This window comes from Gracilinanus agilis, chromosome 2 (assembly GCF_016433145.1).
Source record: "Gracilinanus agilis isolate LMUSP501 chromosome 2, AgileGrace, whole genome shotgun sequence".
NCBI classification, from domain to species: domain Eukaryota; kingdom Metazoa; phylum Chordata; class Mammalia; order Didelphimorphia; family Didelphidae; genus Gracilinanus; species Gracilinanus agilis.
The window spans coordinates 359,749,555-359,773,063 of record NC_058131.1 but is presented as its reverse complement, the minus strand read 5'-3'; the positions used below and the strand labels follow the sequence as shown (position 1 = coordinate 359,773,063).

General features: G+C 37.9%; 1 protein-coding gene across 3 annotated transcripts in view; it reads left to right on the top strand.

Annotated features, from left to right (window-relative positions):
• The window catches only part of JAKMIP2 (janus kinase and microtubule interacting protein 2), an 82,808-nt gene extending 59,524 nt beyond the window's left edge, over positions 1-23,284 (top strand). For 2 of the 3 annotated variants that reach the window (XM_044661668.1, XM_044661667.1), the window contains 2 exons: positions 6,350-6,415; positions 12,890-12,940. In XM_044661668.1, coding sequence (XP_044517603.1) covers positions 6,350-6,415; positions 12,890-12,940 — 117 coding nt within the window. Of the gene's footprint in view, positions 1-6,349; positions 6,416-12,889; positions 12,941-23,256 lie in introns of those variants that run through there. The other variant, XM_044661669.1, reaches the window with a different exon arrangement.
• The last annotated feature ends 225 nt before the right edge of the window (positions 23,285-23,509 follow it).

Here is a 23,509-nt window from a genome sequence, read left to right as displayed (position 1 = left end):
AGATAAGGAAACTGAGGCAGACAGGGGTCAAGTAATTTGTCCAAGACCACATAAGTAGTAAATGTCTGAGGCTGGATTTGAGCTCAGGTGTCCATGATTCCAGGCCTAGTGGTTTATCCACTATACCATCTACTCATAGAGACAAACAGAGAAGCATGGAATAAAAGACTATACTTTCATGTGTGTTTTTTCTGCTTAGTGCAGACACCACAACTTGTCAAGGCATCTAGGTGGCTCAATGATTAGAACACTAGGCCTGCAATCAGAAAAACCTGAGTTAAAATCTGCCTTCAGAGACTTAACTAATTGTATGACTCTGGGCAAGTCACTTGACCTCAGTCAATCTCAATTTCCTTAACTCTAAAATGAGATAATACTTGTAAACCTCTTAGCACAGTGGCTAGTACATAGTAGGCTCTATATAAATGCTAGTCTATTATTATTGTTATAATTCATTAAAAATATGAGTATACTTTAAAAAACCCTTCTAGAATACATTATTTAGTTCCAACTTCAAGTTCAATAAAAGTTGTAATCTGTGTTCTATGTGGTAGTCTTTCAAATACTTCAGATATGTGAAGGAAGAGATCACATCAACCCCAACAGTTTCTTTTTCTCTCCCTTAACATCTCTATTGCTTTCAGTCATGATTGGTATAATGGCTAGAGATTCATCCTCAAAGCCATGAAGAACTGGGTTCAAGTCCAGCCCTGATTCACAGTGACTGTATAACCTTGAAGAAATCACTTAAACTCTTAGTCTTCTAGGCAATGGAGATGCTAAGTTGCAGAGAAGGTACCGACCTGCTTTGGCAGTTTCCTCATCTGGAAGTGCCCTACGTTGATGAAATCCCAGATCTAGATAATAGCCCCAATTTTACACATAAGATTTGGTGTAGGATTATGGTGAGAGAGGTGGGAAGGTTCCTGGAGAAGAAAAGACAGGGTAGGTGTAACTCTCTTTTTTTATCTAAAAGGCTATCAGATAGAAGATAGATTAAACTTCATTTTGTTTGAACCCTGAGGGTAGAACTAAGAACAATGAGTAGAAACTGGGGAGAGGAAGAAAAGCTTCCCAACTTTTAGTGGTGTCCTCAGTAACACTGGGTTACCTTAGTAGATTCCCCGTCACTGGCAGTCTTCAAGGGGAATTTAGGTGACCAGCCTAACTTGTTATTTAGCTAGACCAATTAAAGCAATGACTTTTGTATTATTAGGACCTTTCCAGAGAAAATTCCTGTTTAGATAATGCTCCAACTAGATTATCTTTGAAGACTCCATGGTTCAATGAGACCCAAACTGCCCAAGCTGCTCTTCATTTGTATGTCTTCTTTGCTCCAAATATAGGGAGCAATTAGAAAAATTGTCTTTGAAATTCAGTCCTGTTTTTTCCAATCATGCTAAAATGGGAGCTTTTCACAAGGCAGGGGGAATAGAGTCCTCCCCCTGCCCCCACCCCAAATATTCATCCACTCATGAACTTAATTTGAATCTCAGCAAATCTGGAGAGAACCAAAGAGAAAAACACAGAGGGAGAGAAAATCAGAAAAGGAGCTTTCTCTTATCTTTGTCCACGAAGAGAAGTAATTTGAGATATCTGCAAAATAGAGGGGAAATTGAACTGGTAGCTAATTCTTCAAAGACCTGTAAGTTTTCTGGTTTGAGTACCCTTTCCATTCTCTTTAACAATCTCTTTACCACTTAATGGACATTCTTTGAGAGTCACTGTGGCCATGGAATATATCACCCAATGACCAGTCTGCCGAGAGCCTTCAGCCCAATCAACTAGGCTAGAACTCCAGTCACAAATACATGGTTTATCCCCGGGACCATATCTGTAGCTTATCCATTTAGGTAAAATCTTTCAGAATTACATTCTTCTGGCATAGCCCTGAAGTACTCACGGTCAATTCCATGCCAGAGAGAGGTAAAGGAAGAATACTTTGGTGGGGGAGACTAAGAAAAAAAACTTAAAAAATTTACAAATTCCAAAGACAAATGTGTTATTAATTATAGAAAATTAATATTGAATTGTGTGATAATTTCCACCCTTACTCCCTCCAAAAGCAAAACCCCCAAAATAGTCTGATTCTAAGCCAAAGCTATACCGAGTTTCTCCTCCAGACTATAAAAATGGGTTAGATGTTTTGTCTTTCTTAAGAAAAAAAGGAATAAAGGCCGGACTGACTAGCCATGGTGAACCCTCACTTTGTTGAAAGACCAAGAGTAGGCTAAATAGCTATGATAAACTGATTTAAAGTTCAATGGTCCTGTCATGTGGCAGAATGTGTTAGTGTCTTCCAGGCCCCAGCAAAGACACACCCCTCTTATAACGGGAGCAGTGGAGGTCTCTAAGTTCACCTCTTCAGTAGCTATTTACCAATCAGAGATGTCTTGGGATGTCCAAGGAAGGGACTGAGTGGTGAGCTTACAAGAGATATATAATTTGTAAGCTACACACACACAAAGAGAAAGAGAGACAGAGACAGAGACAGAGTCAGAAAGACAGATACAAAGAGAAAGATAAACCATTTTTGATGGTGGAGAGACAACTGACTGGTATGTGTGAACAAAGAATGGCTCTCTCACCAGTCTGATGAGCAAAAAAGAGAGCAAGTAATTACTATCTCTTACTTATTAAGGGAATTGTGCCCTCTTTCTGACTGGCCTGAGCACTCAAACTTAGGACATCCTGTACTAATGCCACACTGATGGATATTTCAAGAGAGGAGGTAGACTTAGAGACCTCAACTCCTCCCTCCTTACTTATTCACAGGAAAGGTAGATCTCACAAGGAAATGATACCAGCATAGTCTGAAAATGTCAAAAAGCTAGAACTTACTCTGATTTACTTAAATTATAGGTATCTCTTCCACCTCACAGTGGGGTTAGGGGAACCTGAGCCTCCTTGATCTGAAAAATCCTCATAAAAATGTTTAGTCCTCCCTTTGTACCAGAAAAGAAGTTGATTTTTTTCTTTTTCTTTTATGTGTTTACAGTAAAAGAAATTGTACATATTTATGTTATTAAATAATAACATATATTGATATTATGCAATACCATACATATATTTTATGCATTTCTGAGTTTCTAAACTTTTCCTGGGTTGTCAGCTGGCCTTCATATATTATCTGTGGCTTCTGCAAAACTCCCAAAAAATTCCCACTTACTTTTTTATGCTGATGCACAATATACCAAAATCATGATGAGGAAAGTCACAACGTGGAAAGAATACCTGTACTTTACCTTGGAAGCTCACAGGAAGCTCAAAGTTTAAGAAAGATTTCATATAGAAATGATTACAATTCAACATGAATTTCCTCATAACAGACTTCTAGTCATCCTTGTAAACATTCACTCTTCTGGCATAAAGTAGGAGGCACTAGTTGGAAGCCAAGACTGCTAAAACCCAATAGGAAACTCAATTATCATCAACCAGGAGGTCAGGAATCCAGTTATTTAAGATGAGATTTCCTCCATTGTTGTTAAAGAAATGCAAATCACTATTTGTAGAGAGGTTGGCTAGGCCCTCACAGGTTATTGACTATCCCTTGGATATAGGCCAATGACTTTCCATGACCCAGGCATTTATAGAGCCCTTTGTTTTGTGTATCTCAAGCACACCTTACAGATGTGGTTTTTCCTAAATAAATAAGTAGAGCATAAAATGTTATGGGATAAGTGCATTAAAGGTACCAGTATGCTCTGTGAGATCTGACTGCATATCTATTTGTGTGTGTATATACAACATCTTCCCACTAGACTTGAAGCTTCCAGAGATTCAGTCTTATCTAATCTTTACATTTGCCCCAATGCAGCAGAATGTTTGCCCATTGTGAGATTCACACACACACACACACACACACACACACACACACACACACACACACTTTCTCCACTCAAACTATTACTTAATTCAAGTCCACATTACTTCTCTCTCCTTAGACTTTTGTTTAAGCTTCCTAATGGGTTGTTACTTCTGATCTCTCCCCTCTCTAGTTCATTCTTGGCAAGTTGCCTTCCTAAAGCACAGATCTCACCATGCTACTTCCCTATTCAAAGACCTTTAATGGTTTCCTATTGATTCTAGAATAAAATATAAACTCCTTTGTAAAATAGGGGTGGTAAGACAATGCCTTCCGTATAGTGTTGTTGTATGGAAAATATTCTGTGAACATTCAAATGCTATTATGACAATAGCAATAAATGCTTTTTTAAGAAATATTAAGGGAAAATGCTTCAATTTCATCCCACCCCTTGCAGCTTCCCCCAGTGGTAGTATGTCCTAGAAATTTTTCACAGCCCCCTGGGAATGCTAGCACTATGATTAGAGCATGAAGAGTACTCTGACAAGGTTTGACTTCTCAAACAAATAAAATTTTGATCGTTCAGAATTAAGGTGGGAGCCTTACCTAATTGTTGAAAAGTTCAAATTATATATATTCCTGCTCTAAATATATACACATATATTTAGGTAAATATATATGTATATATATTTAGATAGATAGATATATTTAGATATATATCTAGATATAGACAGATCTATTTAGAGCAAGAATTCTTAACCTGTTTTGTGTTATGGACCTCTTTGGCAGTCTTTGAAAGTCTATAGGCCCTTCTCAGAATAAGGTTCTTAAATATGGAAAATAAAATATGTGGGATTGCCAAGGAAATCAATTATATTGAAATAATTATCAATTTTTCTAATCCTTAACTTCTATCTTAAAATTGATACTAAGTATAGGTATTTCAAAGCAGAAGAGTGGTAAGGGCTAGGCAATTGAGGTTAAGTGACTTGCCCAGTATCACATAGCTAGGAAGTCTGATGCCAGATTTGAATCCAGTACTTCCCTTTGCCAGACCTGGCTCTATTCACTGAGCCCTTTAGTTGCCCCTAAAATATTTTTAAGGACAGGTTTATGAGCCTCAGGTAAAGAACCCCTGGAAAAGCAATTGTTTTTATTGCTTATGAACACTGAAGATATTAAAAACTAAAATTGTCCCAGGCAGAATATATACATTCATATGGATTCACTTAACACCTATAGGCTTACTCTTTTTTTTTTAATCCTTAACTTCTGTCTTAAAATCAATACTGTGTAATGGCAAAAGGGCAGCCAGGGCAAGGCAATTGAGGTTAAGTGACTTGCTCAGGGTCACATAGCTAGAAAATGTCTGAAGCCAGATTTGAACCCAGGACCTCCTGTCTCCAGGCTGGCACTTCATGCACTGAACTACCCAGGTGGCCTTTAGGCTTACTCTTAAATATAGCTCCAATCCTAGGATTGTGAGACTTTGCCTTTAATACACAAAATTAGCAAGAAACAAGTCATCTTGTCTACATTTTGAAAGGATGTTAGAGCTGGCAGCAATCCTTGAGGTCACGTAGTTTGCCCAATATCTAAGCAAGAATTCCTTGTACATTTGAGGGACAATAAGGTGCAAGGGGAAGAATGCTGAATTTAGAGTCAAAGGACCAACCTGTCTTCTAATCCAGCTTCTTTTGTTTATTTTCGGATGTTGTAACCCTGAAGTCACTTAAGTTTCCTGGGCCTCCGATTCTTAATATGTAACAAAAAAGGGGATGGGAGGGGTTGGACTAAATGTCTTTTTAGGTCCCTTCCAGCTCAGAATCTGTGATCTTATTTTCTGATCTACATGTAAATAACTCAAGGAATGGAGAATTCACTATGTATTTGAGACAATCCATTCTAATTGTTGATAAGTCATAATTACTATAATTTCTCCCCAGGTAGAGAAACAATAATTGTAGTTTCCATCTTCTGGTAGCTAAGGTTTTATAAATAACTTCATGACAAACTGGAGCATGCCCAGGTGAAGGCATCTAGGCTGGAGCCTGAGCCATAAAAGGATTGTTTAAAAGAACTGGAGATGTTAATCAGAAGAAAAGAAGATGGGACATGATTACTGTCTACAATTATTTTAAGTGTTGCATCTATAGAATCCATCTATAGAAGATGGATTATATTTGTTCTCCTGGATTAAGGAGGCAAAACCAGGAGCAATAGTAGATGACACTTTCAGAAACAGATTTAAATTTCATGTAAAGAAGAGCGCCCTAATAATCGAAGCTGTCCAGAAGTGGAATGCTCTGCCTCAGGAGATCATGAGCTCCCCCATCACTTACAGCTCTTCAAGCAGAGAGTGGATGACCTTGTCAGGGATGTTGTCAAAAGAATTCCATGTCCAAGCTTCCACTCTGGATCAGGTGACATGTCCCCTAAGCTGCCTCCCTACCTCGTGATTCAAAGAGTGAAGGAGTTATACTGTTTTAATAAATGGATTATTAAATCTCTTACTGGAGCTAAAATTGCTATCTTTGATTTCAGAGAATCCGAGACTTAGAAGACAAAACTGACATCCAGAAAAGACAAATAAAGGATTTGGAAGAAAAGGTATGTGTTGATTTCTATAGTGGCTTTGGTATTGAACTGTTTAAATAATCCAACTATAATACATATTCCCCTTCTTGTCTAGTTTTTCATTCCTCTCAACTTTGGGGGTTATTCTGTTGCCTTTGAATAATCTCCCTTCCCCTTATTTTTTTCCCACTGTGTGTCCTTACATCCTTTTCAAACAATTGTTTCTTTACTCAGTTCTTCATCCCAGTCTTCCCTTTTCCTATGTTTCCCACTCTTTAAAAGCCATTTTTTATTATTTTAATTTATGTGTGTATTATGTATGCATATGCATATGTGCATATGTGTATTTTGCTTTCCAGAATCCCCATGTTTTTCGTTTCCCATATCCCTTTTTTGTTGGTTCCTCCCTCTCTCACACTCCCATCTTTTCCTCTGGGACAATAAAGTAGACACTTCAAGGAGTATGTTAATTGTTTCACATTATGACCAGAGACTCAATTAAAGCACTGGACTCAGCAAGTGATGGACTTTATGCTCTCCCTAGTGGCTTAAAAGAATGAAATCATCTTCCCAGACACCTAAGAACCCAGGGAGAGACTTTGACCAAGAATTTTAGCTCATCCAAAATAGATAACTATATTTTTGTGTGTGCATGTAGGGGTGAAGGGGTACATATGAGAAGCTGAGGTTAGTCACTAAATCAGAAACAACATATGCGGCCTAGAATTCAGGAGATTTATAGTTTAGTACTGATTCTCTTATTGACAGAGGGATCTTCAAGCAAATCACAATTCCCCAGTTTTTCAAAGTTTTCTATTCTATAAAATGGAAATAATAAGACCTGTGCCTACTTTCTCCCTCTCTCTGGAATTAAATAAGCCAAAATACATGAAAATGAATTGCAAAGTAAAGTCAAGAAACATGTGGCATGGTAGTAAAAAATACATGGTGTGCCTTTATAGAATATAAATTCCCTGAGGACAAGGATTGTTTTGTTTTTGTTCTACTATCCTCATTGCCAAATCCAATTCCTAGAATATAGCAGGTATGAATAAATTCTTATTGATCAAATGACTAGAGTTTAAGTACTGACCCCAATATTTATTTCCTGTATGGTCCTGGGAAAGTCTCTAAGCTTCACTTTCCCTTGAGAGACTAATACTTGTATTCCCTGTCTTAGAAAAGGAGAAAGTACTTTGTGTACCTTGAAGTGTTAGAGAAATGTGAGCTATTGTTTGTACACTTAGTAAGGTCTTTTTAGTACATCAGACTCAGAAACACATACTTCTAAGAATGTCATTTCTACAAAATATTCAGTTCAATTTGCCCGTATTTTCCAGGATGTTCAAAATTCAACTGCAAAATTATATAGAGCAAAGGTACTGGCAATGCACCAATCACAAGGACTCCCTTCCTCTTTGCATATCAAAGGGAGATCCTTCTACAGATTTTTACAGTATAGGTAGGATGAAAAAAAGAAAGACTCACATTCTCTTCCCTTTGCATGACTGGAACAGGACCAGATCACATCTTTTCTACTTGCAATTGTTCATGCTTATACTGGTTTGGGGCCATAAGAAATGTGGTGACCAAAGGTGAAGCTCATAGCCGAGTCAGCTCCTCTTACGCCAACTAGTTCCTTTACTTTGGGAGTCTGTCTCTCTGTACTCAAAAGCAACATATGAAATGGGTTTTCCCATAGCCATAAAATAGCATCAGCAAGCCAGACATTCTTGGAATAGTCATCTAAGAATATCATGGAGGAAGAAAGAGGTCCTTTTCCCTACCACAGCTCAAGAGCTGACTTGTCTAATTCCATGGCACCTTCTTCCCACACAGCCCATATCCCTCAGTGCCCAAAATACAATGGGAAAATTGAGGTCAGCAGAATATTAGCAATTGTTTTTGTCCATTAGCCACTACAGACTAGTGTTGAAGAAAAAGTTCTACTTTCAAGTCAAGGTTACTCACGTCCAGATACCTATTCTGTTATTTATATCATAGATTTAGATCTAGAAGGGTCATCAAGTCAAACATTCTCTTTTCTAGATGAAAAAAACACATGTGCCCTATTTTCTAAATGAAAATAAATATTTTCTTGATGAAAAAACACCCTATTTTCTAGAGGAAAATAACAATAACAACGTAACAGACAGATTGAGTGGCTTTTTAGGCTTTCACACAACTCCTAATTTATCTGAGACAGAATTTGAACCCAAATCTTCTTGGCTCCTAGTCCAGTGCCTCAATTCCAAGTAGTTGTGTAACTTTAGATATATCAGTTCTTTCTCCTAAGCCTCATTTTGCTTATCCATTAAAAGGGAATAATAATCATTGATTAGTAGCATGGTATTGAAGATCATGAGCTGGTTTCCAAATTAGTAAGATCTGGTTTGAAATCCCATAACTAAGACATACTAGCTGTGTTATCCTGGACAAGTCACTTAATCTTTGGTTTTAGAATCTTAGGGTATATATTACAGAGCAATTTCAATCTATATTAATAGAAGTAGTTTTCTTACATGGAGTTCTCTATACCCAAGAAACAACAGGTTCAAAAGAATAATAATTACCATCATCATTGAATTCGCTACCTTGCAGGATGATTGAACAAAGTGCTTTGTAATAATAACAGTTCCTATTTCTAAAGGGTAGTTTTAAGGTATACAGAGCACTCTTCCTACAAATACGCTGTAACATACATACTTTAGAGAATTTTGGGGGCATTCATATTTATCACATATAGTCTATAACCTATCTTTGGTTTTCAAATATCAATTATGGAGGTTGGGTTGTGGAACATGTGTGTGTGGGGGTGGGGACTGTTTTATTATGTATTGACAGAAATGATTTGTTGATGACATACTGGGTGTGAGACATTTGTTACCATCAAACACAATTTTCCCGCTAGGATCCTAGTTCTCCTCGCCCATGGTAATAAGCCTGGAAAGGGACAAAAGCTGCATCTCTCACCTCAATTCAACAAATATGTTAAACAATTGCTGAATGAGAGTTACTATGTGGGGCACTGGGGATGCCAAAAAACAAACATAACTGACCTTGCCTCCAAGGAAGTTACATTCTACCCATTCCTCAGCCCAGAGAGAAGACTCGGGCCAGTGATTAGCAGATTTTATCTTTATTATCTTTGGATACTTAAACTGATATCTACCCCACAGAAGGGATGACATTTTCAGAGATAATTAGAATGGTCACCAAATTGACATCTGGCGAGGCTTTTATCAGTTGTTTTCAAAATGCCACAGGGAAGAAGAGCCAACATCTTAATTCCTATAAAGTGTGGAGTCAAGTGAGCCTGAATAGAAAATGGTAAATACACTCTCAGTCATATTCCACAAGAGCTCTGTGTGCAAGTTATATGAGTCTGAGATTTAAACTGAAATAGAAGGGATTATCTAATCTAGGATTGGCAAAGTACCTCCAGAGGGCCAAATTCAGTCCATTTTTAGCATGTTTTTTTAATTTAAATATAGTTTTAAATAAAAAAAATTAAATATCTAAAAGAAATTTTTAGACCATGGACAGCTGAATTTGGCCCAGGGCCAAATATTTCCAGTGCCTGCTTCATAGGACCGGGCCAGGCAGTTTGCCAGAACCAATAGGCCAACCACCTTGATTTTATGATGGGGATGCTGAGGTTTAGCCATGTTAAAGGACTTTCTCAGATCACAGTCTCATAGATTAGCTCCCTTATTTTAAGGCCCAGAGAAGTTATGACTTGCCCAAGGTCACAGAGCTCAATTGGAATTTTGAATCCAGATCTACCTGAAATGACTCAGTATAGTCTTTCCAGTGTAACATTCCAATTTCTCAAGGCATATTGTCATTGCCCTAGCCCCATGCAACATTTTGGGTATAAGCTTCACTCTAAAACCTGAATTGAAAACAATTGGGCAGATATCTGGTGAGGCTTTTATCACTTATTTTCAAAATGCCAAGGGAAGAGAAACTAACATCTTAATTCCTAGGAAAGGAAGAATCAAGAGAGCCAGTATATAATGGAAAATACAAATTTTATACCCATTAATTCACCTAATGGAACCATTATTGAGTGAGTGTTTTATAGCATGTTTCTCATGGAAAACAAAAGGACAATCTACCAATGTATCTAATCCCTAAATGGGAACAGCTAAAAGTTACATACTTTGGTGGATATATGTATCTCTTTATGTTCATCTGAGAATCTCAGAATCATTTGCCTTGGAAAGGCTGAGATGAACATTTGGGCAAACTGATCTGCCTTTGATCTGAGTTATAATGGGTGGTCTGTTTGCAACAATACTGACATAACCTCCTCCCCCACTTCTCTGATACCTTGTGTTGAGGTAAAAAATGATTAATTAATTGATTACAGGAACATAAGTTCATTGATCAAGAGTTTAAAGGGATCTGAAAAACCATCTAGTGGAATTGCCTCATTCTATAGATAAGGAAATGAGACCCAGAAAGCCTAAGTGATTTGCCAAGGTAAATCAACATTTCTTAAGTACATGATCTTTTCCAGGCAGTATGCCAAGTGTTAGAGATAAAAATACAAGAATAAAAACAGACCCTGCCTCTAAGGAACTTTCTAGTTTAGCAGAGGAAATTAGGATAGCAAGACTAAGACACATGGAGAGACAGAGAGACACTTCAAGCTGGAAAGGGAGAAGTAGATATATAGGCCTATATACAGACACATAACAAAAATATATGTGTCTGTATGTGTATAGAGAAGAAAAGAAATAGATTTGTATCTATACACATGGATACATATCTATCTCTAGCTATCTATCTGAATATATATGTATATATATATATATATATGTTGTTTGTTGTTTTGTTGTTCATTCATTTCTGTCATGTCCAACTCTTTGGGGCCCCATTTGGAGTTTTTTTGGCAGAGATACTGGAGTAGTTTGCCATTTCCTTTTCCAGCTCATTTTTTTAGGCAATCAGAGTTATGTGACTGATCCAGAGTCACACAGGTAGTGTGAGACTGTATCCGAACTAAAGTTTTTCTAACTCCAGGCCTGGAGCTTTATGCACTGTGCCATCTAGCTACTCATGTATATGTGTATATAGATGAATGATATATGTGTGTGTGTGTGTGTGCATATATACAAGGAAATTTTGGGAGAAAGACACCAGCTCTTGAACGGAATCAATGCTAGAGAGAGAGAGAGAGGGAAGATTTCCTGGGACTCAGTTTCTTCATCTGAAAAAAAGGGAAATCATATTAGATGAGATTGTTTTTAAGGGGTCTGTTCTTGGTTCTATAACATCTAAGTATCAGAAATGATACCTACCTCCTGACAGAGAGGTGAACTTGGAAGGCAGAAAGAACTGCACGCTTTTGAAACATTCAATATTTGGCTTCGTTTTGGGGATTTTTTTTTTTTTTTTGCAATCAGGGAAGGGAAGTTTAGAGGCAAGAATAGGTTCCCCCTTCTATTGTTGTTGCTGTTCTGTTGTTTCAGACTTATCACAACAACAATAAGAGAACAGGAATGACAGACAGAATCACAGATTAATAGGACAGCTTTGAAAGTTGCATGATGAAGCTATGATAAACTTTTTTTTTCTTGAGACTGGAACTTCTGATTTCTCCCAGAATATAGGTGCAGTTGATCCTTCTACTAATTAGCATTGGAGCTCTGACCTGCTTGTTTCTATCTTGGGTCAGTTTACTACTTTCTTAGACAGCCTGGTAATTCACTCTTCCTGGGGGGGCTCACAATTTTGCGGCCACAATTAGTGTAGAAACCCTTTAGTTTTAACCCACTGCAGCTCAAAATTCCCATGCATAAGTGATCATCTGCCTCAGCCTCCCTAAAGCAGAGAATATAGGTGAGTACCACCATATCTTGCCTAGTGTAGACATTTTTTTTAAAGCAAGCTTGACATAGTAGATTCAGTTTCATAATTTTCTATTCTACCAAACATAGAAATGCTCACTTTATTTGATGTGCAGTTTAGCATTTAGAAAGAATAATGAAAATTTTAATTTAAAATGAAGATAAAACCTTTTTAAAAGAAAATACAAAAACTAATCAATGACGAATTGAAAAGAACACTGGTTGGGAGGTTAGGAAAATCTGGATTCTACTCCTGGCTTTGCTATTTATTGAGCCAGTAGCTTTCTACCAATTATTTCCTCTGGGTGAGGGGGGCAGGATGAGGTGTCTCAGTTTTCGAACCTGTCAAATGAATAGATTGTTTAAGAAGTGCAGATGATTTTTAAGGTTCTGACAATTCTGACATTCGGTGTTTTACATGAATAGACCTCAGACTTCCAACTTTGAACTTCTAATTTCCACATTGTTCATATCTCTGCTTGAATTAGTTGATAAAAGAGTAGTTGAATTCCCAGGCTTAAAGGGAAAGTGATATCTCCTTATGCAAAGGTTCTGACTGCATAGTAAATTAATCTTGACAGATTTAGCCCCTCCTGAAAGGCACAACAAAAAGTGGGATTTACATAATCTTCTTCTTTTTCTTCTACAGTTTCTGTTCCTATTCTTGTTCTTCTCTCTTGCCTTTATTCTTTGGCCTTGATGTCAAGGTGCCTCTTAAAGGTAAGATACTATTTAGTTCTCAAAATATGGTACCAAGGGGATATTGGTTAAGACACTCAGTTCTGTTTGAATGCTTTGATGTTGGTGCTTGAAATCACACTTATTAACCAACAATAAGAAGATGACAACAAATTCACATACCACATACAAAACCACAGAACCACATATATTGGTTGATGAACCTCTTGAGGCTTCACACCAAAATTTCTTTAATGGCACTGGAAGCAAAATATAATTGCAGAATATTATGAGTGGCATATTCAGCCATCCTAGGGGTTCATAATATATTTTGCTGTTTTTATTAAAAGGGATTCACAGAACAGAAAAAGTTGGGAATCACTGCCCTAGAACATTGAACTTCCTGTAATGGGAAGGAATAGCATTTGGGTAATGACCAAAAAGCAAGGTAACTGAGTGGTACATTGGAAACAATATTAACATGGGAATCAACAGTCATGCCCTAATTCTTCCTATTGCCTCTCCTCCCTAGCCCAATACAAAATCATTTTATTAGGAAGTAAAATGGCATAAGTACAGCTTTTTTAAAAGGCCAGATAGACAGGAAAGTATCTCTGACCCTTTACAGTAAGAAGTCGACCACTGTGGATGTCAGACAATTTAATTCATTTTTGTAAGCCATTTTCCCTTCTAGGCTTCCTACCATAAGCAATCAGCTGATTTTGCTTTGTTCAGAAGAAGAGGTTCTACACAGGATCTCCAAATTCCCTTCCAGCTCTCAAATTCTATTATTCTGGGTTTTGTGGCTGTTTTCTTATTCTTCTATCTTACTGCCACTTTCCAAATTAGGAATACAGAGAAATAGAACTAGGGCATAATTTCAAGTGGATATCTCTTTTGAGAATAATTGGTCATATCAATAGCTGACATCCTCTCTGTATGATTGACTGACCTGGATAGAGGAAATAAAAGTCACTGACTGTATAAAAGGTTTAACATGTCACATTTATCAATACATTCTTAAATACTTCAGAGAATCTATGATTTCATTAATGCATCTGGCATAAAAGTTGTCCAAGGGTTTATTAGTAAGCTTCTTAACACAGAGAGACATTTTAATAACTCATGTATTCAAATACCAGTAGACCCCAAGCCAACATTGTAGCATCCTTATATCAGTCTTAGTTACATAAGCAGAATGGATACAACAGAATTTTACAGAAGCATAAGAGGAGGGTTAAGATTTATACATCAAAGAACTAATAGCAAAATGGGAATATCTGCATCAAGTAAAATTGTAAACTAGTCTGTAAACAGCAGGGATAAAGCTGGATCTTGCAGATGAACCATTAACAAAAGAACCAACTATTCTTACTTACTGGACATACTCGTCTTAAGTAGAGGTGATATAGCTGAACCAGAAATTCTCTTTTCATCAACCAGTTAATCACGGGAGCTATTTATATTCTTTTTTATATTTATGTTTAATTTTATATTCTTTATATTTATATATTTTTTATATTCATCACTGCCTATGGTGACTGCAGCCATGCAATTAAGAGATGCTTGCTCTTTGGAAGGAAAGCTATAGCAAATCTGGATAGCATTCTAAAAAGACATCACCTTGCCACCAAAGGTCCATATAGTCAAACCTATGTTTTTTCCAGTAGCAATAATGAGTGTGAGAGTTGGACATTAAGGAAAACTGAACCTGCAGAATTGACACTTTCAAACTGTGATAAAAGAGAAGACTTTTGAGAGAACGTTGGACAGCAAGGAGATAAAATCAGTCAATACTTCAAGAAATTAAATGGGAGGGCAGATACTGAAGCTGAAGTTTGAATACTTTGACCATATAGTGGGAAGACAGAACTCATTGGAAAAGACCCCGAAGTTGAGAAATATTGAAGGCAAAAGGAGAAGGGGGTGGGGAGAAGCTGGGTAGCTCAGTGGATTGAGAGCCAGGCCCAGAGACGGGAGGTCCTATGTTCAAATCTGGCCTCAGACACTTCCCAGCTGTGTGACCCTGGGCAAGTCACTTGACCCCCATTGCCTAGCCTTGCCACTCTTCTGCCTTGGAGCCAATACTCAGTATTGACTCCAAGACGGAAGGTAAGGGTTTAAAAAAAAAAAGAAGAGGATGACAGAGAATGAGATAGTGCCATGCAAACAACAAATATGAACTTGGACAGACTTCAAAAGATAATAAAAGATGGAGGGGCCTGGCATGCTAGTCCGTGGAGTCACAAAGAATCATATGTGACTGATCAAAAACAAGTTTGGTCTCAGCTAAATTCTGCATGGTCTAGCTAGTTATGTGAATTGTGGTCTTAAAAAATGGTGATATCAAAGCCAATACTAAAATTTTCTTATGACTTATCCTTTCCACTGTTCTATGTCACATATACTCTGTACCTAAATAAATGATTTCAGGAATTCATGGTGCTAACATTTTCATACTCTGGTGGACATCCAGACAGATAAAGAGCCTCCCTAACTCTTAGCTGGGCTACTTCTTGAATAACAATTCTATTCAGAAAGACTTTATTAATCACTTATTACTTGCAAGACATTTAGTAAGGCTGGGGATTTTGTTGTTGTTCAGTTGTTTTGATCTTGTCCAACTTTTTGTGACACAATTTGGGGTTTTCTTGGCAAAGATACTGGAGCAGTTTGCCATTTACTTCTCCAGCTTATTTTATAGATACTGAAACTGAGACAGAATTAAGTGACTTGCCCAGGGCCATATAATTATTAAGTGCCTGAGGCCAGATTTGAACTGATGAAGATGAGTCTTCCTAATACCTTGTAGTCTCCAATACAACAAAAACAAAAGTCCATGCCCTCAAGGAACTTATATTCTACTGAGAAAAACAACATGTAAACAGAGAAAGAAATACAAAATATGCCCAAAATAAATACATACAGACATGGAACTAGTCAAAGGAGCAATAATGAAAGTAAATCTAACTTGTTAGGACCTGCCAGACATTGTGCATCAGTGGCATTGATTTTGAGAATGCAGGGTCTCCCTAATTGCTTAATAAGGCACTAGAAAGGGAATTTAGTGTAGACATTCTTAATAGAGCAATCCAGACTGCATAAAAGGGGGAGGCCCAGATAGCTGAAGATTCAACCTCTAAACAGATGATTCTGAAACAGTCTTGGCTGCTGTACAAAATGGTGTCAGGCTGGGATTTTTCTGAATCTGATAACTAATATTTTGTCTGTGACATAGATAGTAGAAGAAAGCGTGCCCTCTTCTCCCCTTTCCACACCATGAATGATGTCATTCCTTCCTGGAAATGGAAATTACTGTCCTGAGGGCATTCTGGGATATTTTTTTAGGCTAGATGCAGAAGAAATGCTGAGCAAAAATGGGGAAATATGCTGGGAAAAGAATTATCCCATGTGGCCCACTGATTCCACTCACTCTTTCTGAGAAAAGTCAACTCTTTTTTCTGAGAAAAGTCATCCATTCTTACTACTTTCCCTTTGGGATATTACTCACTAACATTCTCTGAAGCCAAAAGAAAGGACCCTAAACCTTGGAAATTGTTCAACAGTTCCATTATAGCAACTGGGATGAAGGTATTCATTTTGATGTTTGAGTCTAAAACAAATGTGACACAGAAAGGGGAAAAGTCATCGCCTACAAAGGGAATAAGGTTCATTTGGAGATAAGGGTTAGATAGGGTATTTAGGAAGGGGGGGAAAACGTTTTAGTATTTAGAAATTTTTTAAATGCTCTTACTACTTGTGTGACCTTGAGTAAGCTAATTAATCTTGTTGCCACTTAACTGCTTGCTGATAATAAATTTCTTCCAGTTGTAAATAGAACAGAAATGTTCATTTTGGTGAATGAGTTCAATTCTCTCAAATTTTAAATAATATATTCAGGGGGCAGCTAGGTGATCAACTTTCTATCTATTATACTACCCATCTACAGAAACTTAATTTAGCAGACATAAAATCATCCCCATCTTCATAGAATTTATAGTCTATCAGGGATCATAAAATAATAAAGTTTTGATGTCGCTTTCATTGCACTGGAAGAAGTCTCCCTCACATTAGATGTGAATTTATTTATTTATGTGAAAATTTCAAGAAAAAAAACATGGATAAAAATGTCAAAGGGTGAAGTGGTACAGATCTGGAAAAAGTACTAACTCTATAATAAGAGGACCTACATTCAAATCCTGCCTCTAATGTTTACTAAACAGTCTTAGGCAAGTCACATAAGCTCTCTGGGCTTCATTTTTCTCATCTGTAAATTGGATTGGGTGGCTTTAAATCCCCACTGCCTCCTGATCTATGATCCTATGATCCTGAGGTATAGAGGGGTTGCTATCTGTACCAGTAAAGGTAGTTCCATACCAATCAAGCCACTTCGCCAAAGGAAAATAATGTGAAAGTATAATGAAAGATGCAAAAGGGCTGTTGGAATTTAGAACAAATGCCCAAAATAAATAACCCAAATATAATAGCACTTTAATGGTAGATGACAACTATACAAAGCAATGGTAGGGGCAGAGGGATAGAGAAAAATCAGCAAATATTTTTCACCATATTATCATTCACAGTTAGATGAGAATGACTCATTTGGACCTTTTTTTAGTTAACGTCCAGTAAGAGACCAATTTTTTTTAAAAAAGATTTTCATGAGGTTAGTGAAGACCAATGGCCAAATGATTTGGGATATTTTTCCATATGCTCTGGTCCTGTTCATTGTTGATAACCACTCTTACTTAGATAACTAGCCTCTTGTAGATTCTTGTATTGCAGTCAAAATTCTCAGTCTTCTAATTGGATGATTTAATATCAGAGAGATCTATGTTCAGCTCTGTTCTGAGGAATGAAAAGAACAAGCCTCAGAATAAGAGATGATAAGTTTTGATACTCTCCCCATCCTCCCACTCATTCAATGAGATCACACCCCATTCTCATGCGTCTAAAAAGAGTTATGAGCTCCTATGGATATAAAAAAAAATGTATCATCCAGTTTCTAGCCCTCTAGTCATGAGATCTATACCTTAGCTCATGACTCTCCTCTGTTCAAACATCTTCAGTGGCTTCTTATTGCCTAAATGATAAAATATAGACATTTCATTCTAATCTAGCTTTCCAACTTTATTTCTCATTGCTTATTTTCCTGCTTTCGACTTGCCAATCTACTTAGATAGAATAAAATACCTAGGGACATACCTGCCAAAAACAACCCAGGAAATTTGTGAATATAATCAAAATACTTTTACTTTTTATACAAATAAAGGCAGATTTAAGTAATTGGAGAAATATTAATTGTGAGTGGGCAGTCAATAGAATCAAAATAATAATCCTACCTAAACTAATCTACTTATTCAATGCCATCCAGATTCTTCTAATTTTCTTAAAGCATATTGCTTCTATTCTACCTTGCTAAGTGCTAATTTACATCAATGACATCCCTTCCCCAAATTATATCATAATCTCCTTGGGGATAGTGACTGGGTGTTTCTTATCTTTGCATCTCCAGGGCCAGGCAATGCTCAGAATATGTCTTCCAACAAGCAGGTGCCATTTTTAATTTTTACTGAACTGCCTTGAATTGAACGATGCTCAAAATTTTAAACATACTCCCTTGAACTCTCACTAACAACACTCCAGAAGCGTTCTGTTCCCTTCCTGTAGCCTATTTTTTAACTGCTCAGCTCTAAGTTGAAAAGCAAGCTTTTCTGGGATTAGTAATTACTCCTTAATATCCAGGCTCTAGCACCCTTCATCCCTACAGTCAAAACTATTTATTGAATACCTGCTTAGTAAATAACTTTGTCTTGGTTAAGTAATGTCTGCTATACTACCTTAATGGTACACTAAGGTACGTATACATAATACATCAGGAGTTAGGTTTCAAGGAGCCAAGTTATCTGCTCATAACCAATAAAGTGGAGCATATTTTTCCCAAAGTGCTAATGACTGAAAGTGGCCCTTTGATTTTTTCTGTGTTGGAAGAAATGCACAATGGAAGAGAAATGTTCTCAGTTTTGCCTTTCTCTAGTATTATGAATGGTTATGTTTGCGTGGTTGTGTGATTGAGATGCCCCAAAACAGAGTGAGAGGTGAAGATTTTCAACAATACCTAAGTCACCTAAGGGCTTCTTACAGTATTATATTCTCTTGAGGTTTTCCTAGCCACTCAAAACATAGGATTGGAGAACTAGAAGGAGGCAACATGGTATAGGTGATAGGTCACTGAGCTTGGAATCAGAAACATCTAGGTTTAATCTTAGACACTCACTAGTTATGTGAGCCTGAGCAATTTATTTAACTGCACTGTGCCTCAGTTTCCTCATCAGATAAATGAAGGTGCTGGATTTAATGGTCTTTAAGGTCCCTTCCAGCTATAAATCTATGATCCTATAATCCCTTATTGGAATAAACTTCAGATGATCACCATAGTTTATAGATAAAAACTGAAGTCTAGAAGGTTTTAGTGACTTGCCCAATGTCATAAGGCCATTATTACACTGTTTACTTGATGATGTCACTAAAGATAACATTTGTGACCAACCCCATTGCCATAACTCAGAAATTTTTCTGTCTAGGCTCTGAAAAATGGCATCATAGTGATTCTAACCAGTGGTATTTCTCAAACCCATTTTATTCTACTATACAGAAGTAGCCATATATATTAATAGCAGCATTTAATCTCCAATATGCTGAAAGGGCAGTTAGGTTGCACAGTGGATAGAGCTCTGTGCCTGGAGTCAAGAGGACTCATCTTCCTGAATTCAAATCTGGCCTCAGACATTTACTAGGAGTGGGACCCCGGGCAAGTCACTCACCAGATCATCTAGTATTGGCAAAGGCATGGCATGGGTGCCAGGGTGACATAGTGAAGGGTGCTCTGTTCCCTCTCCATAGCACCAGAGGACATCTTTTGCATGCCTCACCTCTCCATCCAGCTGCCCAATGCAAACACTTCCTCCCTCCACTGTCTGGGGGGCTCATAAGCAGCTTGAAGTTGCAGTTTAGGCACAACATCTCAAAAAGGTTCACCACTGCTACTCTAGTCCAACTTCTTCATTTTACGGATAAGAAAATTGAGCCTCAGAGAGACAAACTTTCCCTAGGTCACAGAAATAACAAGTAGAAGAAATTTTTTTTTCTGTCTTTGAATCAATACTGTGTATTGGTTCCAAGGCCAAAGAGCAGTAAGGGCTGGGGCAATGGGGGTTAAGTGACTTGCCCAGGGTGACACAACTAGGAAGTGTCTAAGGCCAGATATGAACCCAGGAATTCTTGTGTCTAGGCCTGGCTCTCTATCCACTGAGTCACCCAGATGCTCCCCAAAAATATTTAAAGTCATATATAGGGCAGCTAAGTGGCTCAGTGGATAGAGCACAAGGGCAGGAGGTAAAAGATCCTGGGTTCAAATACGACCTCGGATAGTTCCTAGCTGTGTGACCCTGGGCAAATACCTTAATCCCAATTGCCTGGCACTTAGTGTTCTGCCTTAGAATTGATACTCAGTATCAATCCTAAGACAGAAGAGTTATAAAAAATAAGTAACTAAAATAAAGTCATATCTTTCAAGTCACCATAAAGTACCCTTTCCATTATACCATACTGCCTCTGGAGAATATGGTGCAATGAACAATTTCTGCCTATTCAATGAATTCAAACCCTGATTCTGCCATTTACTATCACACGGCCTGTTAACAGTGGATATTTAAAATATAATATGGACATAAATATGGATGTTTAAATTGTAATGATTGTCAGGTATGCACTACATCCTTGCTAAGTACCACAGCAGAGGCCCATGGCTTCAGTTCTAGAAGAACTCCTGGCAGCCCTGATAGGACCAGCTGAGACAGTTTCAGTTAATGCCAGACCAGATATGCTAAGGAGGGAACTCTAAGGTGTCTGAACATCCTCCCTTAACAGCAGCCTGAACATCTGGTGCTGATATGCAAAAGAGCCAACCCTAATGTATCTGGTCCAGATTCGCTAAGATGCCAAGCAGGACTCCTGCCTCTGGTAACCATCCTGATAAGCAAATCTGTAAAATCTTGATTATAATCCCAAACTGCCCCAGGTCCCTATATAAGAAAGTTCTCAAGTTCAAAATCAGGATCCATTCCTTCACTGGGAACTCTAAAGACCCGAGGCTTCTCTAAGGGTGACTTATTTTCTCATTTTCTTCCTACCATGCTATCTTTTTTATTTTTTAATCCTTACCTTCTATCTTAGAATCAGTACTGTGTATTGGTTTCAAGGCAGAAGAGTGATAAGGGCTAGGAAATGGGAGTTAAGTGACTTGTCCAGGGTCACACAGCTAGAAAGTTGTCTGAGGCTACATTTGAACCCAGGACTTCCCATCTCTAGAACTGGCCCTCAATCCACGGAGCTACCCAGCTGTCCCCTCCACAATGCTATCATAAATAAAAATTTGTACTACTGTGATAGTCTTGGTGAAGGCTCAGTGCACCTCAACTTAAACAGACTTTGGGGGAGTCACTGAATCTCTCTGATTCTCTCAGAGCCACAGTTTTCTCATCTGAAAAATGATGATAGTTAGTATAGATACTACGACCTATTGTGGTGAAAGTATTTTGCAACCCTTAAAGTGCTATCGAAATGTGAGCTCATTTATTCAAAAGGAACAATGGAATATGCAGATTTACAGGCATAAGAATATTGGTGGTTTGTATTTGCATCTTTTCATAAAGCTCTTCCTTATAATGTATATTCAACCCCATTCTTCTACAGTCAAGAAGATCAGGTTCTCAGAATCCCATGTAAAGATATTCTCGTTGACATCCTTTCTGGGCTTGCTCAGAAGGGAAGAATTTCTCTGGACCTTCTGGGCCCAAAGCACAAACGCAGGTCCAACTCTGAAAAGGGGCAGAGACAAGAATGCCCACAGCTAGCACAAATATGGTAACTTCTAAGTGCCGTTGCTTGGTAGCGAAGAATGTCTGCAGAACCAGTTGGATCATGAAGGTCAAAGGGCTGCAAGGGCAAAAATTACCACTTAAAACAGGCTTGTTTGATAGGGAGTTGGGGGAAATGGTGAAATATTTATTAAGTGACAGCTATGTTCTAAGTGCTTTGTTATTATTTCATTTGATCCCCATAACAACCCTGAGAAATAGGTGCTATGAGTATCTCTATTTTACTGTTGAGGAAACTGAGGTAAATGGAAGTTAAGTGATTTGCCCAGGATCACCCAACCAGTAAGTATCTGATGTCAAATTCAAAATCAGGTCTTCCTGACTCCAGGCCCAGAGCTCTATCCATTATACTGCCTCGCTTTCTTGCAGAAGCAGTCCAGTGTGGGAGAGTGACCATTATTTGGGTTGAAGGAAGGAAGAAGGCAAAAATCTTTAAAGGACAGGGGCAGTATTATTAAATGAACACATGAAAATGCAGGATTTGTGACTGCTTTAAGAGATAACCTTCACTTAAGGACCTCCTCTGAGGCCTCATCATGGTGGGGAGGGGACCCTGGCTTCTCATTGGGAGGGGACTTCAGAAGTTCTGGCCATTCCTGCCAAGCTAGGAGCCTGCTTCAAGGACAGGCACTCTGATGAACTTACATCTGTGCTGTGAAGCACACGAAGTTATAGTCTCAGATTCAGGAAGACCCGCATATAAATCCTGTCTCAGATACTTGCTGGTTGTAAGATGCTGACTTTTTTGTGCCTCAGTTTCCTCATCTAGTTAACAAGAGTGTTGAATCACTTGTTTCCAAGATCTCTTCCAGAACCAAATCTATGATCCCACCAGATTGGCCACACCATATTGACCTTTTATTCCACCGCCATACTGGAAGACTAACTACAAAGTTATAGAGTGATCACATTCTGCATGAGAGAGGGAATCATCATACCAATGAAATTACAGGGCCTTCTAGCAAATAAATGGGTTCATTTCAGCTTCATTCAGCAGGGTTTCTTAATTTTTTTTCTGTCTCTTGGGCTCCTTGAGCCGACTGGCAAAGCCTATGGACCCCTTTTCAGAATAATATTTTAAATGCAAAAATAAAATGCATAGACTTACAAAGGAAACAGATGAAATCTAAATGAATTCATCAAAACTTTTTTTTTAAATTTTATGGAATGAAGGATAAGAACTCGAACTAGATTTCTGTCTTTGAGTTCCCTTCCAGCTCTGCATCTACAATCCTATTATGTGATGAAATGGAAAGCCTTCATCTGGGCAGATTATGCTTCAAGGAAATCAAAGTGGTAGTTTGTCTTTGGATAAAGAACAAAGAACAATCACTTGGTGGGGCTTGGGGCAGAAATGATTTTTCAGAGTTTTGATTCCCCCCCCCTTTCTGTTTTACAGAGTAACAGACAACATGGATGAGACCTTAGACAAGCTAATGCTTCCAAACATGCGAAATGAACAAAAATTGTTTACACCGATGGGGGAATAAATCAAACAGACAAGATTACCCAGTAGCCAAGACTACACCCATGTATTTTAAAGCCATTATTCAAGATTTCTTACTTGACAGTTCCTACGTGACCCTGTCGAAAATCTACAATATATGCTGCATTTAATGACAACTGTATATGTCGAACTGGAAGGAAAGAAC